This window comes from Heptranchias perlo, chromosome 16, assembly GCF_035084215.1.
Source record: "Heptranchias perlo isolate sHepPer1 chromosome 16, sHepPer1.hap1, whole genome shotgun sequence".
NCBI lineage: Eukaryota > Metazoa > Chordata > Chondrichthyes > Hexanchiformes > Hexanchidae > Heptranchias > Heptranchias perlo.
Window position 1 is genome coordinate 49,857,925 of NC_090340.1, and position 21,231 is coordinate 49,879,155.

General features: G+C 42.1%; 1 protein-coding gene across 1 annotated transcript in view; it reads left to right on the forward strand.

The window, feature by feature from the left end:
* cdh13 (cadherin 13, H-cadherin (heart)) overlaps positions 1 to 21,231 on the forward strand; it is a 768,401-nt gene that overhangs the window by 384,961 nt on the left and 362,209 nt on the right. The window contains exon 6 of the mRNA XM_067998100.1: positions 468 to 612. Coding sequence (XP_067854201.1) covers positions 468 to 612 — 145 coding nt within the window. The remainder of the gene's footprint in view (positions 1 to 467; positions 613 to 21,231) is intronic.

Here is a 21,231-nt window from a genome sequence, read left to right on the forward strand (position 1 = left end):
AATTGGATATATACTTGAAAAGGAAAAAATTACATGGGCCATCGGGAAATAGTGGGGGAGTGAGGCATGATCGGCCAAATGGCTGTAACTCTGCTGTTACTCTGCTGTAATATTCTATGATTTTAAAATATTATCTGCTTTTCAATTCAATTGTCTTATATTGCCAAGAGGAAAATAAACTTTTACACAATCTGAAAGCAGATCTCCACACTATTTCCACACACTTTTTTTCAGCATATTTTGCAGCCAATTGCAAACAGGTCAAGTGGGATCTAAATGTGAATTGATTTTCTGTGAACTAAGAAACATTTAGATTGTTACCTATTTCTGATGGAATTCCTCTGAGACTAACTTGTTAACCCAGCCCGGGGCTTGTTGAAAGGAAATTGCTGATGTAAAAGATTTTTGGCACATGCTTCTGTCACTATAATAATTCAACTCATTCAATCCATCTCTACTTCAAATAGCTGCAAGTTGAAATTACCGACCCCAATGGGAAACTCCTTGATGGACCAGCGACCCTGTATATCACTATTATCGATCAGAATGATAACAAACCCCTCTTCAGGGAAGGACCGTATGTGGGCCATGTACTGGAAGCATCCCCCACTGGTGAGTTAAATCTATAGCTAGAAACTGTTTCCCACAAGGAATTTGTGAAATGTCTAGAGTCATTAACAAGGAGGAATGATGTAGTCATTGTAAGTTTTAGCAGAATACATTAGTTAAAATACATTTTAGCATGTTCTTTTTCCTAGTTCTTTGGAAGCTTTTTTCATTGGGATTTTCAGTAAAATTAGTTAGTTTTGTTGGGCTCCAATGTTATGATTTTAAGAATACTGGCATATTCAATGAATTGTAATTCTGTTGTTTAATACTAGGATGTATTATTATTTTCTGTTGAATCACCTTTGGTCACTCGCATCCTACTGTTAAGAACAAACTGGCAAGCTGTGCCCAGGCCTCTGCCAGTGCTCCTCCGAGTCTTTTTTTTGTTCATTCAAGTGTCCGCTAAAACCACTTAGCTTATCACTACAGAGCACTGGTGATCTTCGTGCTGCTTGTCCAGTTGTTACACCGCCCACCCACCCCCATCCTCCTCTGCCTATCTATTCAGACACTGCCTTGTAGGTCTATCTGTAACCAAATGGGAAGAATTCTGGATGAACAATGTTACAGGTCCATCTCTCCAGATTTCATTCATCAACCAAGCTGACTGATCATTCATCAACATCACCCTGACATAATGCAGAGCTGCCTGGTTCAGATATTAAATTACCGAGTTTGCCAAAGAAGATTGACTTGGTTCCAAACTTCCATTGTCAGCCATGTCGTCTTGGAGGTATCTTGACCTCAAGGAGACGCTTGTTACCTCCTCCCCTCCCTCCAAGGAGGATAGTTTTTAGTTGGTTGCCAGACAATTGAGAAGCACAGGTTTAAGCCTTTGCTATCTGGGTTATAGGTGTCAGGAGCATGGTGATTAGCACAACTCAGCATAAGATGTGTGAGTACATTGCCACAGTCCTTCTGACCACAGCATGAACACACACCGCATCCCATTGAATGGTTGGTCTTTTAGTTGGAGATGTGGAGCTTGAATAGTATCTACTTGCCTCTCTATAATTGAATCATAATAGGCAACAAACCATATGTATACGAGTGCATGTTCACACTCGACCTTGAGGTAATATGTTCCAACAGCTATTGTCCCAGATCTCAGTTTCCTCATCGTCTATACACTGCTTTGAGTGTGGTGGAAGCACCTACACAGGACAGCATGTGTCTGCGAGGCCCCTTGATGTTGTAGACATTGCTAAATCCAATGTCAGGCTTACCCATTACCAACCGCTTAATCAAAATCCTTGTGTGATGTGCTTTGCAAAGGGTTCTGCCCACCATGAGGTAAACTCCCCTTTCAGGGTATTCAATGACTGGTCATTGTAGGCCAGAGCTCTCCCTCCCTGCAGCAGTCTACCCTTTATGCCACAATTCCATTTCACAGTTTGGTTCTAGATCTCACTTATGGGCTGCAGGAATTCCTTCAGTTTCATGTTTAGGAGTTATGAGCTATGAAGGCAAACAATTTGGTCATGTGTCCTATATGCCACAAGTTTAACCTTTGCTGCCATTGAAGAAAGGAGAAAAAAGACCCAAGTACTTTTCGCTCCTTCTCAGCACAACCTCGCAAGACTATGTCCAAGCTGAAACTGGCATCTATTAGAATCCCCATATAAATCAACAATTGGAACAGATGCTCCTTGTGTTTCCCAGTCAATACCTCTGAGGTCCCCTCTTGGGCTGTGTAACACCACACTTGGGGGCATCCATCACCATATCCTACTGGTTAGCCAAATATTCAAGAGGCCACTAGATCCTTAGGTGAATCTGCCAGCAGGACAATATCATCTGTGAAAAGGAGTGCAACAATATTTTCAGAAATGACTGGAACAGACATTCTGAGGCCATTCCATATGAAGCCATCCATTATATCATTGCTGAACCATCCACTTGTACCCAGGGACAACCATTCTTCTGATTTCCTCCCTGTCCTCAGGGGGTAGCTATTTAGTCTCGGTTTAGTAACTCCTGACAGCAGCACAGTGATTTGGACCTCAGCAGCATGGGAGATCAAACCTTGTATGCTAAACATGCCATTCCATCCCACAATGGAGTGGATTTTGGTGAGGTGCTGGAGAACGTTGGCACTTGTGGCTTCCAGAAAGGAGAAAAAGAACATTGGAAGGAAGAATAATACATTGCACTGCCTTTACATGCTTGAATATCTCAGCGCATACAAATACACGGTAAATGAAGATAAGTAACCAAATATGTGAACTGTCCACATAACAATAAAAATTAGCATTGTTTTAAATTTGCAATTTTATTCTGTTATATTTTGGTTATTTAAATATAACATGCTGATCGAGTTATTGAGATGTTGTGTGAATGAAACCTGTCCAGATACAAGTGGAAATGAGATAACGGCAGAATTCTGGCTACATGTCTGTATCTGTTGATGCTGATTCCACCCCTACACTGCTGGACATAATAGCTTACAAATTCCTATTGCCGATATTAATAGTCAAATGCTTAACATGTTCATATGAAATTCCTCTGTCTCTTATTTTACTACAGGGGCTTATTTAGTTATTTTAGTCTCCTCGAAAATAAAGCACAGAGGAATGTCATCTAGATGCATAGATGTTTGGCTATTATTATCAACAACAGTCTTTTAGGCTAATATCTCCTTCCTGCCATTCCCCCTGATGATCTCATTACAGGTCAGGGCTTAAACAGAAATGAACAAAAGAATGTTAACGCCATAGTTAGACTGTCTGTCTAATTTTTAAAGCTCTACTAATGGTGAGATTTCACCTTGCAGGATATTGTTATATTTTAAATCCTTCACAGTAGTCAAATACAGCCATGGTTGGATAAAGAGGATGGATACTGTTTGCTGCACACTTAGCAGCATCAAATGAAATTGCAAATTGGATTGAAGCACCAACCATTTCTTATGCTTTGTGCTCCATATTATGATGAAAAATGATTGAATGCACAGTGCTGTAAAACTGATTGAATTGTAGGCAATTACTGATGCAGGAATGTACCTAAATATTTTATGTATACTAGTAGATTTCCCCAGATGTTACTCATGGGTAGTTTGAAGCATGGAATGCCGAGTTCTATATATGTTACTTGGAGAGCTGACATAATTGCTTTATTTCTCATCAAGGTCTTGTAGTGGTCTCTTTTTAGGGCTTTGGTTTATCTGCCTTGGTGGGCATGCTGATCACGAGCACTTCAGACTTGAAAGTCTGAATTTGATGGTACTGCTGGTGGAGTCAACAACAGCAATAATTTGCATTTATATAGTGCCTTTAATGTACGAAATGTCCCAATGTGCTTCACAGAAACTTAATCAGACAAAAATTGAAGAAAGATATTAGGAGGGGTGACTAAACGTTTGGTCAAAGAGGGTCTTGAAGGAAGAAAGCAAGGTAGAGAGGCAGAGAGATTTAGGGAGGGAATTCCAGAGTTTGGGGCCTGGATGGCTGAAGCCATGGCCACCAACGGTGGGGTGAAGGGAATGGGGGATATGTAAGAGGCCAGAATTGGAGGAACACAGGGTTCTTGGAGGGTTGTAGGGCTGGTTACAGAGATAGGGAGGGGCGAGACCATAAAGGGATTTGAACATGAGGATGAGACTTTTAAATTGGAGGCATTGGTGGAATGGGAGCTAATGTAGATCAGTGAGCACAGGACTGATGGGTGAGTGGGACTTGGTGTCAGTTAGGATATGGGCAGCAGAGTATTATATGAGAATTCCTAATGATACTTGGTGTAATCTCTGAAGTATGAATGCATACTCCATATTAAATTACCAGGCATCACAGCAGGAGTTGCGTGCATAATGTAGGTTGATATGTCAGTGCAGTATTGAGGGACTGCTGTATTATCAGAGGTGTTAACTTCCGCACATCTGACAATGCAGCACTCCCTCACGACTGTACTGAAGCTTCAGTCTACGTTATAAATAGATTATAAAACCATTGTTTAAAATATCATTTTTGGTACTTCACAGAAGCATGCAATGATTTCATTACATTTTGTCCTTATGTCTGCAATTTGCCTCCGGTCTTAAAACAAAATCTCAATCAATAATCTTTTAGTGCTATTTCAGGATGTGTAGCCACTAGTGTGTTGGTAGTGGTGCTTTATGATTTGGATGGATGCACTTTGTTGGTTCATACTTTTACCATTTCTAAATCTGATGTATCTCTAGATTCCTTCACTAAATCTACTTTAGTTTTGTGGATGCACTTAGAGAGTTAGGATTATTCACTTTGGGTAAACAATGCTCTTCGAGGATATAACTGAGGTTATTAACGTTAAGAAATGTAATAGGTTTGGTTAAGATATTCAAAATGGACAATGATAGTAGGGTAGTGGACAAATCTATAAAATGCTGAGTCAGGTTAGATATCAGGAAGCATTTCTCCTCTTAGAAGATTATCACGCGCTAGAAAGATTACCAGTGGATGTGATAAGTATGAGTATGTTACTGTCCATTAAGAGAGATTTGACAAATTCCTAACAAAGAGAGACCTTACGACTGAAAGAAGGGCATTGATGAAGCAGCTGAAAATGGTTGGGCAACCTGGGTATGCTTCCTGAGGAACATTTTCAGTGATGATCTTAGACTGTGAAGACTGGCCTCTGACAACCACAGCCATCTTTGTGTCAGGTATGACTCCACAGCCACTGGAGGATTTCCTTTGATTCTTATTGACTTCAGTTTTTCTAGTGCTCATGGTGCCATACCTGGTTGAATGTTGCTTTTATGTCAAGAGCAGCTATTCTCAACTCTCCTTTGTCATTCAGCTTTTGTGTCCATGTCTGGATCAAGGTTGTGATGAATTCTGGAGCCAGATGGTTCTAGCGGAACCCGAACTAAGATTGGTGAGCACGTTATTGGTGAGTAGGTATCGCTTGATGGCCTTTGATGACTTCTTCCACCACTTTGCTGATGATTGGGAGGAGAGTAATTGGCCAGTTTAGACTTGTCTTGTTTTTGCGAATAGGACATAGCTAGGTAATCTTCCACATTGTTGGGGAGAGACCAGTGTCATAGCTGTCTGCCCTAGAACAGCTATTGAATATTTTTAAGGCTGAGTTAGATAGACTCCTGATTAACAAGGGAGTCAAAGGTTTTGGTAGGTAGACGGGAAAGTAGGGTTGAGTTCACAATCAGATCAGCCGTGATTTTATCAAATAGCAGAGCAGGCTTGAGGGGCCGAATGGCCTACTCCTGCTCTTAATTTGTATATTCATATGTAGAACACCTTCATTGGGGGTCTGGCTAGTGGTTTGCACATGTCTTTGGTACTATAGCTGGGATGTTGTCAAGGCCCATAGCCTTTGCTGTGTCCGGTGCATTCAGCCACTTCTTAATGTCACGTGGAGTGAATCAAACTGTTTAGACACTAGCATCTGTGCTGGTGGGGACGTTATGAGGCAGATAAGTAGGATCATCCACTCAGCACTTTTGGCTGAAGACACTTCCGCTTTGTTTCTTGTACTTAGGTGCTGGGCTCCAGCATGGCTGAGCAGAGGATGTTCGTGGAGACTCCTCCTTCTGTTAATAGCCTCATTGTCCACCACTATTCTTCATTGGATGTGGTAGAGCTACACAGCTTTGCTCTGATCTGTTAACTCTGTCGGCTGTTGCTTTTAGTGTTCACCATGTAAATAACTGTGTGTTGCAGTTTCACTCCGTTTGTCTGCCATTCTAAGTATAGCTGATGCTGTTCCTGGAATCTCCTTCTACACTCTGCATTTAACCAGGGTTGGTCTCCAGGTCTGATGATGGTTAGGGAGTGAGAGGTGTGCCAGGCCATGAGGTTACAGATTGTGGAAGTGTTCAGTTCTGCTGATGATGATGACTGACAGTGCCTGATAGATGTCTGGTTTTAGGCTGCTAAATCTGTCCTTAGTCACTCCCCCAGAACAGTGGTTGTGCCACACTACACAGTGGAGGACATCTTAGTTGTGGAGACAAGACTTTTTCTTCAGAAGAACTGAGCAATGGTCACTTCTATCAATGGTATTGTGGGTAGACATGTCTGCAACAGGTAGGTTGGTGAGCATGAGGTCAAGTAGGGTTGCTGCCTGACCACTTGATGCAGGCCCAGTCTGGCAGCCACATCCTTCAGGATCATTAGCCAATGATTCCTACTGTAAAGTATACAAGTGTGGCTGTTGGATGACCTCTGGCTCAGGCTCAGCTGTGTTACTCACCATTCCAAAATAATTTGTTAACTCTCGCTGTCTAGATTGACACATGAAGAATGGCCCCCTGAGTGAGGCACTAGAGGGGGGGAGTCCTGCTGCCTGTGGAACCACACTCCAGCAAGAATCTGCATCTTCAGGAGAGGAGGGGAGAAAATTGGCATTTATTTTAAAGATTTAGGTTACCCATATCTTAGTTTCTGATCTATTATACAATAGCAAAACCTGACTCTCAATTAGCCATTTTAAAACCCAGGGTCAATCTTTAAAAGCAGGCCAAAGAACGGGTTAATGCTTGCACTTTGAAAACATTCCAGTAAAGTAAAATTGCTTTTTGGCAAGTCAGATATCCGTCAATTAAAGAAAGATTTATGTGCATTGGAGTTCAGAGAATAGGACATTGATGTTATCAGTGTAGCTGTCTTAGGACAGTCTTGATTAATGGAGGTCATATTGTATCTTTGCGTGTGTTGATACTGAAACTGCCATTGCAGTTAATTGCCTAAGCAACAATCTTTGGGAGGCAAATGGGAGAATAAATAATGTAAAACATTCAGGAAATTAAATCTCATCTCCACTGTGAGGTCGGAAATGAAAGGTGAAAAGCTAAAAAGGGAATTCTGTTAACTATGGAAATAAATTATTATAGTTTCTGATTAATCAGCAATGAATTTTCACCAAGGAACGGAAAAGGATGGGTACCACTACAGTAAATGGGCCATCTTTCCATTTTGAATTTCTAATGATAATTAACTACTTATGATTTAAGCTTTATTATTCCACAAAATTATGCAAGAATGCAGAAAGCAGTGCTTTATAAATGCCTCCGTACGAAATGGTAAATTGCAGTGCAGCAATTAGAAAAAATTATGGCGCAAATGATATAATTAAAAACATTAAGTTGCTCTTTCATTTGAGCAAACATATTTTACATTCCTAATGGCATTGCAAAAATCCAGTGACTATGGATACAGAAAATGTCTTTACTCAGAGTACACTCTTTGAGCAATTGTGCAATGTGTCCAAACAATATGACAAGTTAGAACAGTTGACACAAACCAGGGACTCTATTATTAACAAAACTTTCACTGTGTTCCTAGGTTATATAGATCTCAGCTTGTAAGTAAATTAATTAATACTGGTTAATGTGAATAATAGCAATGTAACAGGATGGAATATTTTCCCTTTGTCTGCGTGCTTGTACATAAAAATGTGTTGCCAACTATTACGCACTGTGAATTCACAAGTAGAATAGTTTAAACAGGTTTTATTTAAATAAAAGAGAGAATTGTATTTATAAAGCTTCTTACAAGTTTCTCAGAAATATTCCAAAATGCTTTACATACATTGAATTGCTTTGAAATACAGGGACAGTTGTTATGTAGACAAATGCGACAGCCATTTTGTGAATGGCAAGATCTCTCAAAAAAGCAATGAGATGATTGACCAGTTAACAGGGGAGAAATTCAACTTGCGCCCAAAACAGGCAGCAAGTCTGTGGAGCGACTGATGTGCCTGAGGCCTGAACCAAATTCAACATTGGGCCCTATAGGCGCCAAATGGGTGTCCCGATGCAGCTTGCCAATTGGGGCCTAACAAATTCCAGCTGGCTCCAACGCCGAGCCAGCCTGCAGGTAGGTCCTTGGGGGGGTGTAGCCAAAGCTGAGCTAGTTCAGGCCGGCAGCAGTCTACAGCACATTAGTGGAGTCATGAGGAGCACTCCGGCTCTTTCAGGCTCCAAACAATATAGAATCATAGAAAGGTTACAGCACGAAAGGAGGCCATTCATCCCATCGAGTCCACACCGGAAATATAAATATAACTTCGAAAAGGTTTTGTGGCCATTTTTCGAGCGGCCTTCAGCGTTCCCTTTCAGAACTGCTGGTTAAGCTGCTCAAATCCTAGTAGAACTAGGCGGAGTTTACACTGAATTTGTAGTTGAATTTTGCATTGGGGCCCTACAACCAGCGTGGGACCTCGATTTGCATAGTGAAGCAGCCTTACGACTCTTTCAGGCAGGTAGGCTGCTTGCCATTAATATGGCGCCAGGCATTTGTTGGGCATAAATGGGGCGGCTGAGGTGCCCTCTTCCCCCCCCCCCCCCCTCTAATTTTCAATTCCTGGATGCCCGTTTTTCAGGCATAAAACGGATGGCCACGAGTTGAATTTCTCCCCCTATATTAGTTATTTTACCAGTAACAAACCAGCGAACAACTGTTCTCCATTAGTTAATGGAATCATATTGATGAATCCTCTGCAAGAAATGCTTTCCAGCAAGGCTTTAAAATAGCAGTTTCTTAAGAGTATTCCTTAAAATCTACACCTCCATTTTTTCATTCTGTAAATTACTGTTTACATGAAAACATATTTGAAAGGTTTGTGTAAGATCCTCTGTTGGCCTGGTGTGATACTAAGCCATATAGAACAAAAGGGACCCAGGTTAGATTTCTGGTCTGTACTGAATTAGCTGATCTGAGCTGGCGAGCAACAGTTGGGCTGTTACAATTGTTCTCAAGTCCCCTGGACTGGGAAGGGGATAAAATCTCACTGCTGATCATTATCCAGTGACCCCTTGCTGGAAAAAAATCTTGTGAATAATGTTGGGTGATGATAGAATTGGGCTCAGCTGTGATGCCTCTTTTGATCAAATAGCCTTTTGACAATCACTGTCTGGGCTCACATTGTACACCAGCAAGTGTGAGGAGGAAGAGAGAGTAAATGGGAGAAAATTGGATGGTGGGGGAGGGGGAGGATTAGTATGTTCATCTGTTCCTAACTGCAAAAGAAACTAAGTAATTAAAGATTTAATGTGGTGCAGCAGCAGAAAATTAACAGCAATATTTTGAATACAGATGTCAAGGATAATTAGGACTAGTAAGGAGAAGTTGCATTGGATGTCTATACTGGTGCTGGTCAAGCTTTGCTGTGCTGCACTAGTGCTGGATATAAACCTGGGCTTTGGGCAGCAGCTACAGTAGCATGGATAATTTCCACTGCTCAAATGGCGCAAAACAATTAGCATATAATATTTTCATCGAAGAACTTCACAAGCTGTTTCTTTACTTGTAGGCAGATTTTGTGAATTGAGTTAGATTAACAGAAATAGTGGTAGCACTTTTAGGACTTCTGCATTCATGTTATCCTGCTTAGTGGTGTGAAATCTGTAACAGAAGGAACATTTTGAGAACTATGGCAGCCTTTCTGTTCTAAAATGAGATGCAGCTAGTGTTTTGCATTTTAATTTAATTCACAGAATGCTGTGAATCTAGAAATGCTTTCAAGTTCCATCTGTCTCCCTACTTCTAGCTTGCAATATAAAGCATTCAAAAACTGCTGAGAGTATCAGCTTTGCGGTTGTTACTTGGTTTGTTACTGGTAGAATAACTAATATAGGGGGAGAAATTCAACTCATAGACGTCAAAGAAACATAGAAAAGATACAGCACAGAAGGGGGCCATTCGGCCCATTGTGTCTGCGCTGGCTCAAAGAACAACCAGGTGCCCATTCTAATTCCACCTTCCAGCACCCGGTCCGTAGCCCTGCAGCTTACAGGACTTTAGGTGCAGGTCCAGCTACTTTTTAAAAGAGTTGAGGGTCCCTGCCTCTACCACCAATTTGGGCAGTGAATTCCAAACACCCACCACCCTCTGGGTAAAAAAGTTTTTCCTCATGTCCCCTCTAATCCTTTTGTCAATCAGCTTAAATCTATGTCCTCTAATTCTTGAACTCTCCGCTAGGGGAAACAGGTACTTCCTGTCTACTCTATCTAGGCCGCTCATAATTTTGTACACATGACTCACATTGAAAAACGGGAGTCCAGGAGTTGAAAATTGGGGTGGGGGGTGGTGATTATGGAGGCACGTAGTCACCCTATTGATGCCCAAGGCTCACCTGATACCATATCCAGGTGGGCCTATAATGGGCAAAGCAGCCTGCCCACCTAAAACATGCGTAAGGCTGCTCTACTATGCAAATCAGGGTTCTCTGCTAGTTGTAGGACCGCAGTGCAAAATTCAGGCCCAAATGGACCGAGCTCGAGCTGCACAAGCTCCACCGAGTTGTCCCAGGTTTTAAGCAGCCTAACCAGTGGTCCCGAAAGGTGAACGCTGATTCACTGTATTCCTCCCAGAAAGTGCTGGACCTATTTCTGTCTGGGCTGAAGATCACGTCATGAGACGTCAGTATCCTATAATATAAATCAGGATCTATGTGATCTCCTGGACTAATTTTGATTGCCTAATGTGGTTGGAGGGGAATTTTCCAGACTCTCCCCCCCTCCCGCGCAATTGGCCTGGATTTTTACCTTGCTTGTTTGCCTCTCCCAGGAGATTACATGGTGGGTGGGAGGGTAGGAGTTTAGGAGTGTCTGAGTTGTGTATCGTATGCACCAGGCATCACAACTATATGGGACAGGCTAGATGGACCAGTGGTCTGTCTGTCATTTTTGGATATATGTAACCTAATCCACAATTCTATTACACTTGGGTGACAAAAATTCTGCCTATCTTGCTTCTGTGCTCCTGGTTTCCTTATTTTTAGTTTGTGTCCATGCTAGCTGAACCCTTTGCCATAGTGAATGAATTGATGAACTGATTTTGTCAATTCCCTTTATAATCAATTAAGTCACTACCTCTCTTCTAAAGAATAAATGTCCAATAACCTTTCCTAATAACTTAAAGTCCTGATATTTATATAATCGAGGTTTGCCTCTCCCTACCTCTGTAACCTCCTCCAGCCCTACAACCCTCCGAGATCTCTGCACTCCTTCAATTCTGGCTTCTTGCACCACCTCTGATTTTAATTACTTCATCATTGGCTGCCTAGGCCCTAAGCTCTGAAATTCCCTCCCTAAATCTTCCCGCCTCTTTACCTCTCTCTCTTCCCCTTTAAAATGCTCCTTAAAAACTACCCCTTTGATCAAGCTTTTGGACCTCTGTCCTAATACCTCCTTACATGGCTCGGTGTCAAATTTTGTTTGATAACGCTCCTGTGAAGCACTTCGGGACGTTTTACTATGTTAAAGGCGCTACATAAATGCAAGTTGTTGTTTTGCTAACAACATTCAACAAGCTGGTCTGCAGCAAGGCAATTTACTTTCACTGTATTTCTCTTTTTTTCTGTCTTTCTCTTTCATTCAGTAATCCTGTAATCCTGTAACTGCTGGAACACAAGACCTTAAAGGAGATTTTTTTTGTCACCCAAAGGGCAGTAAAGTCATAGATTAAATTTACCAGGGAATGCCACTGAAGTGAGAAGGAATTGAGTGATATGGTGAGGAGGCAGCAGGAATAGGATTATTGGGTTTATCATCCTTTTCTCATTCCTATTGTATGTTCTTAGATATCGAATTAGCACTCAGTATGGTATCAGACAATATTAGTTATTTCACCAGCAACAAAACATACTGAAAAATACTAATGTTGGGCGTATTCCTATTTAAGAAACATTTCAATGAAACAGCATGCTTATACATAAACTTTCAAACCTTTGCAGAGGATCTCATGTAGAGTCAAACATCTTCACCATTCAACCATCCCACACTCAATGCATTTAGATTAATGAACAATGTATTTTTGCCTGTCAAAAATATACAAAGCAATGATATAAACCACTTCAAAAATGTACTGTTATGTTTTTTTGCACTAGGACAGAACTAAAGCCTGGCTCTTCTGCTTCTCCAGGTCAAAAATGCTTCAGCAAACAGTTTTTTGTTAATTACTTCTGTTTGCTGTTATGGTGATAGGTTCTGAAAATGACCATCACTATTTTGTGTGGTCAGATTACCAAAACATCTACAAGCAAACTTCAAACAGTGTTGAGATCATAGTAACAGCTGTTGTTTCTCCCTCTGTAACTACTGGGCTATTTTACATGGAATTAAGCCTCTTGTTTTCAGACTAAGTAGATTAAAATGACTAAGAACTATTGAACCACATCCATGACTTTTGCTCTGCATTGCCTACAATGAGGTCAGAATTTAGGATTGTAAGAAAGAATGGAATGACTAAAGAACATTAGGCATCAACACTGTCATTCCAACAGACTGTATGCAATTTGTACTGTCATAAATTGTCCTCAATTTAATTAATCTCTTGAGAGATATGAATAACCACATATAAGACCCTCGGAAGAGAAAAGCCTATTGGGGTGAAATTCCTCTGTCTGCTATTATAAGGAAGGCATTAAGCTTTGTTAAAATAGTGGATAAAGGGATGCCGGTATTACACGGTGCCATTTCAACCCATTTGCGATTTCTTCCTGAACGTGAAGATAATTGAGGGGAAACTCCAAGATTTCAATCTAACATTACAATCTGTAATTATTCAGCCGTGGGCCGTTGTACTTCACAGATAGTATTTTCATGGCATTAACGGTATTGAAAATAAAATACACTGACAAATCCTAATGCTAGGCATATTCCTATTAAACATTTCAAGGAAATAGCTTGATTGAACATCATTTTTCTGATGTGAGCAGCATTACCTTTGCAGGGGAACTCTTGTAGATCCATCAATCAGCCATCCCAGTGCTATACTCTTTATTTAATGCACCATTGAGCATTTCAGTTTTCTCAGGTGTCCAGGTTGGAGACCTTAAACACCAGCTAACACAAGCTTCCCAAGACTGTTGGGGAACATGGATAAATGTCTGCTCCAAACTACAGAATGTAGATATATATTCAGTTCTAGATAAGAGGTTGGATAAGAATGATCTCTCCTTGATATCTACTCCTGGAATTCTATAGACCTTCAAGAACATAAACATCGATGTATATCCTACCAGGCCACCAGAGAATGGACTCCCCTTCTATACTATCAGGGGATTTTCCTTCCTTCTACTGCCAATCGGAAAATAATCACATTCAATAGACTGCCAAAAATCCAGTAGACCACTTCCACTATATTACTGAGTGTTTGTATATATATATATACATAAAAAGAAATAAAAAAGCACCTACCTTTGTTATTATGCTCCAGCCACAGGCACCAGCCACCTTCTTGTCACCTGCCACAACAGTAGAATCTAATTGAAAATAGGCGAACATGTGTGCTGAGAAACATTTTGTCCCTCAGTATATGAGGACGGCACTCCCGATCACTGGTATTCATACTTCCGTTTAAATAGGGGGAGAAAAATCAAAATCTCCCCAGAGTTGCAGTGGTATTCAGTGAAAAAGGGATTTTCTTTTATAGGTCTTTATTGTAAAATGCTTCATTTAAAAACGTATCTCTCAAACTGCATAAAATATTGGAGTGCGGCCTATTGTTGTCACTTCCCATTTGTTGTCGCTTTTTCTGGTTGGTAAATTGAAAGTGACAATGAAATGCCATTAGACTGCAGCAGTATTATTATTTTATTCTACTGGCCCAGCAGCATAATGATTTAGATGCTCGGTTTCTATGTCTGATTGAGGATATGAATCCTAACATTGCTTTTTTGTTCGTATCTGCCAGCCAAAAATATTATTGTTCAAAGACCTCTTTGAAGTTGTGAGGCCTTATGATAAGAGCATCCTTTCACAATTGGCCCAGTCACATTGCATCCAGTAGCAAGCATGTATTCCATTGGTTAAGCACAGGTTGGTGGCCCATCTTTGCAGCTAATTGAGACTCTGTGATAACAATAAAATCCTTATGCAGAAAAAAATAAGGATGACATACTTCTACTGAATAGTTTACAAGGATATGGAAATACTGTCCCTGGGTAACTGTGTGCATGAACTTACTGATCCCCAGGTAATCTCAGCGGAGACAAGACTACTGGAGTGGTCACTTTGTCGATCATAATATAAAAATAATGAGCTTTCCCCATTGATTTCTGCAAGATTTTTCAGCACTTGGTTTTTTTGCCTTGAGGGAACTAATAATTAATAGGAAAAAAGAAAGCTGATTATACAACCTGCCCCACCACTTGCAGGCAACACAGAAGTTTGGATTAATTGCCCATGAGTATAAATCACCTACATTCTGGTATATTTTACAAACATATTTTACAAGCAAGTGGTCTTAGTTTGTAGAATTAAGTGTGGAAGGAATCTGTTGAAGTTTTGGTGCTAGATGAGGGACACCACCAGCTGTTTTGTGCTTAATTACCCGCAATCTGGCGAATGTGTATGCATTTATGGGATCATTGGGGGTAACCGTGCGGATAAATACGGAGTCAGATTTAGATCCATGAAAATTTGTGGTGGGATATAGAAAACAGTGTTGCACATATACAAAAGGACATTTTGTACCTCTGCACATCTTCACCTTTCAATGGTGAACCTTCAAAAATGGTCCTGTCCCTCCATATATATTCATATGTGAATTCCTCCTCCTTTCATCCTCACTGTGTTGAAATCAAGACTTAGTACAGACTGACGACTTCTGCGCTCCCAGCTGTGATTTTCCACCCATTAAAGTGAATGCAGAGTAAATGGTGGTAGGCTGGTGAGAACAGAAGCGGAAATCCCTGGTAACAGTTTCCTACTTCAACTCATTATTCTCTGCACCTCCAAACTGTGGAGCCCTTTATCTTGCTTAGTCTTTCCTTCATTCTATATTGAGGTTTTCAAAACCTAAAATTGACACCACAAAATTACTTCTTCCTGATTTACCTCATCTTTCCTTTTACTCTTTTCAACCTTGGTGATGTCTTGCATTATTGGCATTTGGCCTTCATTGTGATTTTTCTTTATTTAAAAAAAATGCAAACTACTTTATTATTATTTTTAAAAGGGACAGAGTTAAAAGTAGCCTATCCAGTGGAATACCCGAGTCAAAATGATTCAATTTGGGTCACTTTGAGTTTGAATGTGATTCAGGATTCATCCCCAATATGTATAGATATATGTAGGCATGCTTGTATATTTGCTGATACACACATGCATTCATACCTGCACATATGCATTCCTTGAGAAAACCACCATGAAATCCCTCAAGGACTGTGAGAGCTTTTGTATTCCACATCTAAAAGATGAAAGAAGATTCTTACTTAATCACAAAATCCTAGAGGATTACCTCAATAATCATTCTTTCGCAATAACATTGCAAGAAGATAGTGAAAGTGAGTTTCACTAGTTAAAGTATCCTCATTGAAGACCGTCTCAACTATATCGGATCATAAGCTGATTATGTTTGTTCTCTCCTTGTATTTGTGATTGCTAGTATTACTTCAGTGAGATGCGTACCTATTGAATTGTAATGTTACACAATTAATTAAATAAGTTCACAAAAATAAACACATGCATGCTGCTTTTGTAGGATAATTAACAATTCAGATCCATGCATAGTGACTTCAAGACTTTCCAGCAACTCTTCCTTCTTTAGTCTACTTACCCCTCGGCCTAGTATAATTGGCATTGTCATGATGGGTCGGACTTTGCAGTATTTATTCACAGGTACGTGTATTTATCATGAATAATTTCAAGGTCTGAAGTTTCTATTTGGTCACCTTCCATCACAATCACACATGAGGTGCTTTTACATTTAAAACCTGCAGCCTACAAGAAACATGCAGTTCCCTTGTTGCCAACTGCAGTTAGTAAAGTAAACCTGCCAAACTTCCTTTATTCTGCGGGTTGCAGAGATACATTTTTTTTATAGCTCACTGGGACTGCTGTTGAATTTGTGGGATCTGCTTCAGCTGATGGAGAACAGCGCCAGGCTGAAAGGTAAATGCGAGAGGCCGGGCAAGGAAAACTAGTCTCAAAAGAAATGAGATCGGCAAACACATTCATTTAGCATATAAACATATTGACAGGCAGGAAAAGACCACCTAGTCCATCAAACCTGCCCCACACCAGGATGGCCAGAGCATCGTGGCTAAACACTTCGGGCATGATTTTAGCACCCGCGATCAGGTGCATTCCTGGCGGTGGGGCTCTGAAAATCGGGGATTCCCGGGGCGGGTTGGGAGCCCGGCTCCAACCCGCCCACAGACGCGCTGACAGCCCCCGCATGTGGGACTCCCGTCGGCAATTAAAGCCGGCGCGATGCCACTTAAGCTATTTATCTTGGTATTTCAGGTCGTTTACAGACCTGATTAATGAGATATTTTAGGAGGGTTGGGATTTTACAAACAACTGGGACTATTTCCCGTACTGGGGGAAACACTCCCAGTTGAAATGGACGTGTTGCAGCTATCAGCCTGTGGCAGCTGCAAGGTCCATTTGACAGGTTGGGGGAGGGGGAGACCCTCACTCATTGCAGGAGGCCACTCTGTCACTGTGGACAAAGTTTGGCCTCCACCGCCCTCCTCCTAACAATAAAATTCACCAACTTGCACACTTACCCCGGGGTCCAGAGACATGTACCTACCTTGCGGACCCCCTCAGATGTACATCTTCCGGATGGGGGCCGCCGTAGCTGCAGTCATGACCTCCTCGGAGGGCGAACAGCATCACCAGCCTCGCCGGCCACGCCATCCACCTCTGACACGTGGAGCTCCACAACACAGTGCTGTGACACATCCACCTGCACAGCAGGAGGGAGGGCAAAGGCAGAGAGAGAGATGCGTCGCAGAGGGCACTACCCTCGCCACAGGGTCCACAGACCGAGGCTCAGCTTCCTGGACCTCTCTGAGCAGCAGTGCACACGGAGGCTCAGAGTCACTCGACAAGTAGTCATGGACATCTGCAGCATCCTTCATGCCGAGCTGCTCCTGGCTGGCCCGAGCACCATCTTCTTAGCTGTCGCTGTCAAAGTCACCACTGCCCTCAACAACTTTCCTCTGCATCCTTCCAGGGTGCCACCGGGGACATCGCTGACATCTCTCAGTCGTCTGCACAAAAGAGCCCTGCAAATACACCTACACCCACTCTGCAGTGACACAATGGGTGGCATCAGTTGTGGGTCTTCATTGTGATCCTCAGGAAAGGGCATTATTGCACAAACCAGATAAGATTTGCAAAGATGTGGCAGTAGTGGTGCCAATATAATATGTAATGTGAGTTGCTCAGAAATTAAATATAAGTAAAAACCATGACAAACCCTCAAACACCCTTGTGCATCCCTTTCATGCTCACGACACGTTTGCCTTACGCTTCCCACTGCACATATGTGATGCATGCCCTGTGGCTGCAGCACAGGTAGTGGCAGGTTGAGTGAGGCTGACTGTGAATGAGATGCATGAGACGGTGAGTATGAGATAGAGCCATGAGATTGTATGAGGATTGGGTTGAGTGGTAGTGGCGGGATGAGTACTGGCGAGGTGAGTAAGTGCAGGTAAGATGAGGATGAGCTTTGAGTGGGTGTGAGGGGTGATGTGACAGAGTAGTGTTGGCAGTGCAGAAGGAGATGTGGGGTGGGGGCAGTGATGTGGCAGACGGAGTGTAGGGGAATGAGTAAGTGTACTCACTTTGGCTGATCTACTTTGGTCATCGAAGCATCGTATGCAGGTGGGCGATATGTTGGTGGTGCAGGTGACCTCCTCTGCCACCTCGAGCCTGGCCTTCTTGGTGGCAGAGGCAGGCTGCTTCCTCCCGCCCGCCGGGGGGAAGATCTCTGTCTTCCCCCTCCTCCTCACCCCATCCAATAAGAGCTGGAGTGGGGCATCATTAACCTGGGAGCAGCCTTCCCCCTGGGCTGCTCCATGCTGTAACTTTTCCTATTTCTTGCAGCATCTGTCAGTGGAGGACTGCCCCTTTAAATAGAGCTCCTCCAGCTGACAGACCTTACTGCACATGCGCAGTCCGCCCGACGCGCAGCTCAGCAGCGGGGAACCCGGAACAAGAGGTAAGTGGATCCAATTAACCTGCAATTGCACGCGGGGCAGACTGATTTCACCGGGCGCTTTACCCACGCGCCCAATCGACCCCCCGCCGCGAACCCGCCGCCCTGGTAATATCGGGCCCTTCGTCTCTCCCCCGACGTCCACTCCCTCCCCCTTACCCCCACCCCCACAGCCATGTAATCTCCTGGAATAGGCAAATGAATTAAACAGGTAAATGAATGGTATTCAGTATAAGCAGTGTATTTATAATAATTCAAAACTTTGTTGTTTTTAACATTTTGAGGAGACCAATAAAGATGTTTCTGTGTGATGAACTGCTTTCAAGGAGCCTTTGATTTGTTGATCTCAGATTATCTGCCAACTGTGAGAAAAACACCCTCAGAAAGACTAAAAAGCCTTTGAACAAAGGAAATTAAAAACTGTACCTATCATTACTACTTTAGGTGATAATCCATTCACAGATTAAGAACATAAGAAATAGGAGCAGGAATAGACCATACGGCCCCCTCGAGTCTGCTCCTCCATTCAATCAGATCACGGCTGATCTTTGAGCTCAACTCCACTTTTCAGTCCAATCCCCATATCCCTTGATTCCCCTAGAGTCCAAAAATCTATCCATCTCAGCCTTGAATATATTTAATGACTCAGCATTCACAGCCCTCTGAAGTGGAGAATTCTAAAGATTCACAACCCTCTGCGTGAAGAAATTTCTCCTCATCTCAGTTTTGAATGGCCAACCCCTTGTCCTGCAACTATGCTCTGTAGTTCTAGACTCTCTAGCCAGGGGAAACAATCTCTCAGCATCTACCCTGTCAAGCCCCCTCAGAATCTTATATGTTTCAATGAGATCACCTTTCATTCTTCTAAACTCCAGAGAGTATAGGCCCATTCTACTCAACTTCTCCTCACAGGACAACCCTCTCAACTCAGGAATTAATCTAGTGAACTTTCGTTGTACTGCCTCCAAAGCAATTATATCCTTCCTTAGATAAGGAGACCAAAACTGTATGCAGTACTCCAGGTGAGGTCTCACTAAAGCCCTGTACAACTGTAGTAAGACTTCCTTACTCTCATACTCCCTTGCAATAAAGGCCAACTTGCCATTTGCTTTCCTAATTGCCTGCTGTACCTGCATACTAACTTTTTGTGTTTCTTGTACGAGGACACCCAAGTCTCTGAACACCGATATTTAATTGTTTCTCACCATTTAAAAAATATTCTGTTTTGCTATACTTCCTATCAAAGTGAATAACCTCACATTTCCCTACATTATACTCCATCTTCCACCTTCTTGCCCACTCACTTAATCTGTCTATATCCCTTTGCAGACTCTTTGTGTCCTCCTCACAGCTTACTTTTCCACCTAGCTTTGTATCGTCAGCAAATTTGGATACATCACACTCGGTCCCTTCATCTAAGTCATTAATATAGATTGTAAATAGCTGAGGCCCAAGCACTGATCTTTGTTGCACCCCATTAGTTACAGCCTGCCAATCTGAGAATGACCCGTTTATCCCTACTCTCTGTTTTCTGTCCTTTAACCAATCCTCTATCCATGCTAATATATTACCCCCAACCCCATGAGCCCTTGTGCAACAACCTTTTATGTGACACCTTATCGAATGCCTTTTGAAAATCCAAATATACTACATCCACTGGTTCCCCTTTATCTTTCCTGCTAGTTACATCCATGAAAAAACTCTAATAAATTTGTCAAACATGATTTCCCTTTCATAAAACCATGTTGACTCTGCCTAATTATATTATGATTTTCTAAGTGTCCTGGTACCACTTCCTTAATACTTGTCAATTACATAGATTGTTCGTCCCAACCATTTTGAATGCAACTATGAACTATAAATAAATAGTTAAATAAATAATATTCAGAATAATTAATTACTAAGTAATTTAAAATCAAGCTAAAATCTATCTACTAAATATAATCTAGGCCGTAAGTATTTCTATTAGTTCTAGAACTAAATTAATACTAACAAATAAAAATTGAAATGGCCTTGCAGGTTTTGTGTCGAGACTGTGGTATGTGGGAGTCTGTGGACAGCGAGACAGTCCCGGATTGCCACATCTGCAGGAAATGTCTCTGCCTTGAGTCACTCCAGCTCAGAATCCTTGAGCTGCACTACGAGTTAAAGACACTCCGCGCAAAGCTCAGCAGGCTAAGGGAAGTAGAGAAGGAGGTCCTGCAGACACTGGTCATATCCAACAGGTACAATGTACTTGCTCCCTGTGAGGATAAAGATGCAGGCTGCAGGGTGGACAGCCAGAATACTAACCATGGCACCATGGAGCAGGAGGCAGTCCAAGGTAGGTGGAGCAAAATAGAAAGGTTGTAATCATAGGAGATTCGATAATTAGGGGAATAGATAGCGTCCTCTGCAGTCGCCACTGAGAGTCCAGGAGGGCGGGTTGCCTACCTGGTGCAGGGGTAAAGGATACCTTGGAGCAACTGGAGAGGAACTTGGAAAGGGAGGGGTAGATTCAGTTGTCGTGGTCCATGTTGGGACCAATGACAGGGAAGAAAAGGGAAGAGGTCCTGCTGAAGGAATATCAGAAGCTAGGAACTAAATTAAAAAGCAGGACCTCAGGGGTGGTAATCTCAGGATTACTACTCGAACCACGTGCTAATGGGCATAAGGATAGAAAGATCAGGAAGGTAAATGTGTGGCTGAAAGAGTGGTGTTGGAAGGAGGGGTTCCATTTCATGGG